The sequence below is a fragment of the Eucyclogobius newberryi genome, unplaced genomic scaffold, assembly GCF_026437365.1.
Source record: "Eucyclogobius newberryi isolate DKJ021-1_F unplaced genomic scaffold, fEucNew1.0.hap1 SCAF_15, whole genome shotgun sequence".
NCBI lineage: Eukaryota > Metazoa > Chordata > Actinopteri > Gobiiformes > Gobiidae > Eucyclogobius > Eucyclogobius newberryi.
The window spans coordinates 28,259,836-28,267,821 of NW_027315779.1; the positions used below are offsets into that span (position 1 = coordinate 28,259,836).

General features: G+C 43.4%; 1 protein-coding gene across 1 annotated transcript; it reads left to right on the forward strand.

The window, feature by feature from the left end:
- The first annotated feature begins 3,869 nt into the window (after positions 1-3,869).
- LOC140360407 (mitochondrial ubiquitin ligase activator of NFKB 1-like) lies at positions 3,870-7,369 on the forward strand. The gene is made up of 4 exons (XM_072445614.1): positions 3,870-3,988; positions 5,020-5,107; positions 5,200-5,314; positions 6,652-7,369. Exons 1-4 carry the CDS (start codon positions 3,875-3,877, stop codon positions 7,367-7,369), a joined length of 1,035 nt encoding a protein of 344 aa, XP_072301715.1. The 5' UTR covers positions 3,870-3,874.
- Positions 7,370-7,986: the final 617 nt, after the last annotated feature.

Below are 7,986 nucleotides of genomic sequence, written 5' to 3' on the forward strand. Positions count from 1 at the left end.
ACTGAGTAGGATAGGCAAACACCCGACCGGTCTGTGTGGTCACTGTCGGGTGCCAGAGACTGTCGAGCATGTGCTGATTTGCTGTGAGGCTTATGATAGAGAAAGGGCCGGGTTGGCCTTGTGGTTTCGGAATAATGGGCGGGAGTTCAATCTGCGGAACGTTCTGGCGATTCAGTCAAAGGGTTTGTGTCAGGCTGTGGTTGCTTACTTATGTAGCACAGGGCTGGGTAAACGTTTATAGAGGTGGGGGGTGTTGGAGACTGAGCCGAGGATGAGGAGCAAGAGGATGTTCTAACGCGCTTTGACTTCACGGGCCTAGAAACACCAAAGTGATGTAAGAAGGACTTCTAAAGGATAAAACGACAAGGACGTCCCATGACCTCATGGGCTTTGTGGGGCAACAGGGGCGTCCCATGACCTCATGGGCTTTGTGCTTCCGGGGCACCGAGCGTCAGGGAGGGAGAGGAAGATGGGGAGGAGTCTCCCTGGAATGGGGCCAGGGAGGTCTCTGACACGGCAACTGTTCTAGTCGCAAAGACATATCATGACCTCGTGGGCTTTGTGGCACCAGGGCAGTGGGAGGAGTACTTTTACGGACTGCGACAGAGTCTGAGGACTACGAAACGTCTGAGGAATAGAGTCTGGCGGTAGTGCAACACTCGGATGCCGGCCGCCATAAAACAACAACAACAACAACAACTGAGCGTCGAGGGGGGAGGGGAAGATGGGGAGGAGTCTCCCTGGAATAAAGCCGGTTGGTCTCTGACACAACAACTATTCTAGTCACAAAGACATATCATGACCTCATGGGCTTTGTAACATCAAAGCAATGGGAGGAGTACTTTTACGGACTACGACAGAGTCTGAGGTCTACAGTCTGGCGTGGACAACAACAACAACAACAACACTCGGATGTCAACCGCCTGGCGGTAATGCAACAATTGGAAAAACAACTGTGAGGAGACCTTGCTCAACACCCGGTCTGGAGAGACGGGAGATGGCGGAGGAGAGTGGATCGGGGATGGAAGACGTTCTGGACGGCGTGGAGGAGCAGCCTTTTCTGCCTGCACGTGCCCGGAAACGTAAAAAGTCCCTTAGCTCGTCCGAGGGTTCTGGGAATGAGCAGCAGGATGAAGCTGAAGCTATTGATATCCGGGGTGAGAGCAGAGACTGTAAGGTGATCATAAAGCTTGCACAGGATAGTGCATCCTTTAAGGAGTGGAATTCAGTGGCATTGTCAAAGAGCCTAACTGTAGCTGTGGGAGTGATCAAGAGTGCGAGTGTCCTTAGAGATGGCTCGCTGCTGGTCGTGTGCAAGGACGCGGCTCAGCAACGGAAGGCGATTGGAACTAAACGTCTGGGTGGAAAGGACATTCTTGTGTCTAATGCTGAAAGAAACACGGTCAGAGGAGTTATCGTAGGTGTCCCTACGGCGACGTCTGTGGATGAAGTTAAGGAGAATTTGACTGGAGTTACGGTGGTGGACGCTAGGCGTTTGAAGGTGACCCGGTTTGGGGTAAGATGTGACAGCTTGTCGGTAATGGTAACACTTGAAGGGAGGTGCCTGCCTAGTAAGGTGTTCATTGGGTACATGTGCTATAGCGTCAGGCCGTATGTTCCGCCGCCCCTGCGTTGCTTTAAGTGCCAGCGCTTTGGGCATATTGCAGCGGTTTGTAGAGGGAGGCAAAGATGTGGTAAATGTGCAGGAGATCATGAGTATGGGAAGTGTGACGTGGGTGCAAAACTGAAGTGCTGTAACTGTGGGGAAGAACATAGCTCTGCCTACGGGGGATGCAGGTTTAGCAAAAGAGCTGCTGAGGTGCAGAAAATAAAGGTCTCTCAAGGTATATCCTATGCAGATGCAGTCAAGAAAGTTTCAAGTAACGAGTTTAGAGTAAATACAGAGAGAGGAGCCAGCGCTGCTCCCAGCCAGGGCGAAATGAGAAAGGCCAGCGTGGCTCCCAAGAAGTGTGAAGGTTTCAAGAGTGGAGGTCCCAAGTGTGCAGGTTCCAGAATTAATGAGAATACCCTGGTTGTGGATAGAGAGGATTTTGTACTCTTTATGGTGGATGTTGTAAACTGTGCTGCTCAGACTCAAAGCAGAACTGAAAGGATCAGGATCATTGCTAAAGCTGCAGGGAGATTCCTTGGAACAAAGGAGCTTGATTGGGCAGATATAGAAAACAGGCTAAAGGCGCTAAATGGGAGTCGGAGTGATGGGGGTCTGCTTGTGGGGAGTCAGAGTGATCAGAGTGACGAGATGGGGGTGGGGGTGGTCTCCTGTCCTCGCCCAGTCTCGTAGACGCACGGCTACCAAGCAGCGACATCAGTGGACATATTAAAGCCTATAGAATGAAGCCTGAAGAATAAAGCTGTACGGTGGAAGCACCGAACGTCAAAGAAGGAGAGGAAGATGAAGAAGAGTCTCCCTGGAATAAAGCCGGTTGGTCTCTGAAACAACAACTATTCTAGTCACAAAGACATATCATGACCTCATGGGCTTTGTAACAACAAAGCAATGGAAGGAGTACTTTTATGGTCTACGACAGAGTCTGAGGACTACGACAAAGTCTGAGGAATAAAGTCTGGCGGTAATGCAACACTTGGATGCCAACCGCCATAAAACAACAACAACAACAACTTCTATAGGATACAATAACAAAGACATCTCATGACCTCATGGGCTTTATAATACCAAAGCAATGGAAGAAGAACTTTTAACGACTACGACAAAGTCTGAGGAATAAAGTCTGGCGGTAATGCAACACTCGGATGCCAACCGCCATAAAACACCACCAACAACAACAACAACAACTACGAAACGTCTGAGGAATAAAGTCTGGCGGTAATGCAACACTCGGATGCCAACCGCCATAAAACAACAACAACAACAACAAAGTCGAAGAAATAAAACAACAACAAGAAAGTCTGAGGATTAAAGTCTGGCGGTAATGCAATACTTGGATGCCAACCGCCATAAAACAACAAAACAACAACAGCAACAACAAAAAGTCTGGCGGTAATGTAACACTTCGATACCAACCGCCATACAACAACAACAACAACAACAACAACCAAAGAAGAAGAAGTACAACTATAGTAAGCGGCGGTCACCGAAGAAGAAGAAGAAGAAGAAGAAGAAGAAGAAGAAGAAGAAGAAGAAGAAGAAGAAGAAGAAGAAGAAGAAGAAGAAGAAGAAGAAGAAGAAGAAGAAGAAGAAGAAGAAGAAGAAGAAGAAGAAGAAGAAGAAGAAGAAGAAGAAGAAGAAGAAGAAGAAGAAGAAGAAGAAGAAGAAGAAGAAGAAGAAGAAGAAGAAGAAGAAGAAGAAGAAGAAGAAGAAGAAGAAGAAGAAGAAGAAGAAGAAGAAGAAGAAGAAGAAGAAGAAACACCAAAGGTCATTTTTGTGTTATTGATATTTTTTCCCCAGGTCTTTTAAGCGTAGTTTCTGGTCATTCCTGTTTTTTCCTCTGCAAGTAGTCATTTTTTTACAGTATTACAGGTGATTGAGCTTTTGTGGTTTGTATTGTTTCTTTGAGTACGATGCCCTTTTTAGTGTTTTATATTATTTCTGTGTCTTTTTTACAGTTTAAGAGTAATTCATAGTACTTTTAGAAGTTTTTGTAGTTGCAGTTCTCAGGAATGTTTTGTTTCTTCTATAGTTTTGGAATTTTTTTTGGATTTTCCAATTTATTATCAGCTTGTTTTAGGCTTTAGGGGCCAGACTATGGGAGGCCGTTGTAGTCGCCTTTATAAATGGAAACATTAAATCAACCTTACAATTGTTGACGGACTTGAACATGGATAATTGAATGAACACTGAATTCCATAAAATGGCCTGTAACATGTGTTTTCTTGTGTTTTCCGGCCTGACAGGATGAATCTGAGCAGTGGGATGGCTCAGTTTGTGGCTTTGGCCTCGACTTCAGCCCTCACTGCAGTGTTTTATTCAATCTACAGGAACAGGGCCACCATTGCTGACAGACTCAAGGTCAGAACATACACGTTTCATATCACAATCTTTATTTTACTCTGGAATATGTGTTTAAGATGACTCTGCAAGTTCATATTTTCAGCTCTGTTTGCAGCTACATAAAGCTTTCCTTTTAAAGATGATATACTTTATTCATTTTGCACATCTTCAAATGAGTTATGAATTTTGTTGTCGTATTTGAACATTATCTTTAATGTTGACGAGCCCATGTGTGGACCAGAAGAATAGGAAAGACAAGACTGTGCTAATGGGGACCACAACCACAATAACCACAATAAACAACATATTGCCCACCTTTACTTGGAACAACAAGTTATTTTCAATGAACAATATTTCAGGAAGATTTTTGACTCCTTTGAGTTTTACTGTCGGGAAAACTTCAAAACAGAACTAGTTGATTTAAAACCGCTCGTTGATTTTTTGCAGCGGTCCACATGTATCACTTTCACTTTCTGCGTTCTGAGCACCCTTATTATTCACTGAGATGACTTTATGAGCTCTGTTCACGACTCGTTCTCGAGTTTTGTCGTCACAGTAAAACGATTATCACAGATTAAGAATATCATCTTTTCTTATCATATCAGACAAATGGTAAGAGATGATGTAATTACCTTGAGATGTTTCGGGGAAAACCTCACACGACGGTTGGTGTGACGTGCCTTAAGAGCTGAACAATCTGAACAATGAATTGAGACGAAGGAGCACGGGGCACGCGTCTCCAACGACAACCATCAGCGGCCAGCACAGGGCGTGGTCAGCCCAATGTCCATCAGGTTGACCACGCCTAGGAACAACAGTTCAAAGGCAGAAGTTTTCGCCAGAATATGTCATGATAATTACATCATCTCTTACCATTTGTCTGATATAAAAGAAACAACCAAAAAAAATAGAATGTTAACAGATTCTGCTTTCTGGACAATAAAACGCTCTATAATTAAATGCAGACACACATCGATCTCATTTTAAGAGCTGCTTTTTCAATATATCCGTGCAGGTTTTGACTCAACCTGTCATCTATGTTTTAACAGGAAGCAACAAAGGTGTCCATTGACCAGGACTTGAAGCAGATTTTGGCTGAAACCCCGGCCGGATGTGTCCCTTACGCCGTTGTCGAGGGTGAGCACAGCGCCTTCTTCCTATGCGTTACAGATGATCGCGTTGTCGTTTGTTTTTTCTTACATTATAACATGACTTGTGTTACATGTCAGGTCCAGTGAAGGCTGCGGAAGAAACCCTGAACAGCCAGTTTGTCGACAACTGCGAAGGAGTGATCCAGCGCCTGACGTTGACGGAGAGTAAGAGGGCTCGCTACACTCGCCTCTGGTACGAGCAACACGGCACACTTAACACTTCAGCTTATTATATCTTATTTTTATGAATATTTGGCCTTTAAACTTTCTCTTGGGTACTCTGGCAGTCTGACGTCAGAAGTGCTCCTAAAGAATCTGGCAATGATTTATGGATTCACAATACTGGGAAATTTGAACCTAAGTTTTAGATGATTAGCTCGTAAACAGTAGAAATTAAATAAGTGATGAAGCTAAACACAACTCCAGGTCTGTTTTTGATGACACAATATTATGATTTATTTTTAGCTCTATCATGTGATCGTAGTACCTTTTTTTTTTAGCAAAATAGATACGTTTTAATGCCAATCTGTGGAACATTCTAGGCATGGAGACAAGCAGGTGGCACAACCCTCCATCAGGAAGGTTACACGGTTTAGTTTATTCTTTATTTGTCAGAGACCTCGTACAAATGTGTTACTCTTGAAATGTGCTACTTTCCATCACAGTGCACCTTTAGGTTTGCGATATTAGTCTTGGAGTATTGTTTAAATTGGTGATATACTGTATTTATCTGTGAGTGTGCCATAAATATCCCGAGAGGTCCAGCTCAGTAAAACCCCACTGTGATCTTCCTCCTGCCCGGGTCACACGAGTCATTTCATATTTGCTTGTTAGAAAGAAGAGATAAGAGTAAGATGAATAAACATGAAACAGTTTGCATTGGTCTAACGTTATTTCTATTTCCACTACTTTCACAGGCCCGAGTAGAGTTTACCGTCACTGTAAAGCTAACAAACATTAGCATGCTAATGGCGCACTTGCTGTTTCGCTGAGAATAAAGCGCTCTATGATTAGATGGCGACAGCACACAGCGGTCTCATTTTCACCCTAAGAGCTGCTTTTACAATACATCTGTACTGGGGAAATACAGATTTGACATTAAACATCGAGTACAGCCCCTTTAAAGAACGCTTACATAGTGCACCTTTAAGAAAAATCTACACAGTTATTGGTGCAGTTTATCAAACAATGTATAACTCAATTGTTTACGAGATATGCAAAATTTTAATATCAAGTGAATCGTTTGTTATTTTAACTTATTTAAAAAACAACTTCAAACAGAGAAACGTCAATCTGTGTCATCTTCCAAACGTGGGTATAAAGGGATATTTATGCTCTTTTGTGGTTCATTTCATCAGGAACATTTGCAGACATAATCCCGATGCCTCGTTAAAATACTGTCCATAATATTGCAAAAATGTCAATATATTTACATTTTTGTCAATATCGCCCATGCCTACGTACAGTATACTAGCATAAACAAATAAAAAAAAATACCTCTAAATATTTTTCTTTATTACTTCCTGGCAGGAGGGACACAGAGAAAGTGATCCACCAGCACACCAACTCCGTCCCCTTCGCCATCGGCTCACTGGACGAGAACGTCTTCGTGCGAGTCGAATGCCCCCTGGAGGTCAAACTGGAGACCACCTACCAGAGGTTTCACCCCAAAAGCAAAGACTTAATCACTGGAGAGAGACTGAAAGGCATCCTGGAGACAGAGGCGATGCTACAGGTCGGAGGAAGCCTTACCGGCGTTGGCAAGCTTGTTCTCGACAACAACGTTATCAAGCTACTGCCGCCCAAGGAAGACTACTCTTACTTTCTCGGCCACTTGGATTACGACACGTTGCTTAGGAAAGAAGAGTCTAGAGTTCAGTTTTTGAAGTTCATCGCAATTCTTTTGGGTGTGGCCGAGTGCTCGACCTTGGTTTACATCTTGAGGAAGAAGTACGCGCACTACCGGCAGAGCGAGCGAAACCAGAGAGCGATGGACGAGTTCAACGAGCGGCAGAGGCAGAGGTCGCAGGGGCAGGAATCGGACGAGAGCAACGGTTTGCCCTCGGACGAGAGCAACGTTTCGCCCGCGGCCTGCACGGTGTGTCTGAGTCGGGGGCGCGATTGCGTTTTCCTGGAGTGCGGACACGTGTGCGCCTGTCTGCAGTGCTACAGAGCTTTACCCCAGCCCAAGAAATGTCCCGTATGCAGAGGACTCATAGCCCGGGCTGTGCAGCTGTTTCATTGTTAAAGACATAATGTAATGGTTTGTAGGCAATTAGAAAAAAGGGCTTTTGATTCAACACTAACCCACAAAGTGCTTCAAAATTCCTGTATGTTAAAAGCTCACAAACTGTGCAATCTGTATTTCAAAACCTGCTGAAATGTGTCTAAATTCTTTCCCGGATGTATCTTTCATTATAGGTTCACTTTGTAAGTTCAGTATAGAGGAACTATCTTTATTTTTTTTATTCAATGAATGTATACTGCTAATAAGGTATTTCTACAAGCTAAATATCTGATTGTTTGCTTTAGAGGGTGACAGTAGATGGTTACCCAGATTTAGAATATAGAGTGTATTTTTTGAGGTTTTATCAGTATTCTTTATTGTTCCCTTTATTCTCCATCGTTTAATTAATCCTGATTATAAGATTGTCTTTAAAAAAAGATGTGTGACCCTAATTCTAAAAAAAAAGGTATTTTCACATTTTTGCTCTACGTTTAACTTGAACCAACATTTACGGGCACTTTTTATGCACATTTCTTGTTTGCAATAATATAATTTGATGATTGTTAATTGGGAGGTAGATTCAGGGTTGCATTTGTTTCAAAGCAGCACAAAGACTCGTGCAGCTGTAATTATGTATT

Excerpts from the sequence above, each read along its gene's own strand:
- LOC140360407 (XM_072445614.1), top strand. The coding sequence starts at position 3,875 with ATGAATCTGAGCAGTGGGATGGCTCAGTTTGTGGCTTTGGCCTCGACT. Across the intron at positions 3,989-5,019 it reads CCATTGCTGACAGACTCAAG|GAAGCAACAAAGGTGTCCAT; the intron begins GTCAGAACATAC and ends ATGTTTTAACAG. Across the intron at positions 5,108-5,199 it reads CCCTTACGCCGTTGTCGAGG|GTCCAGTGAAGGCTGCGGAA; the intron begins GTGAGCACAGCG and ends GTTACATGTCAG.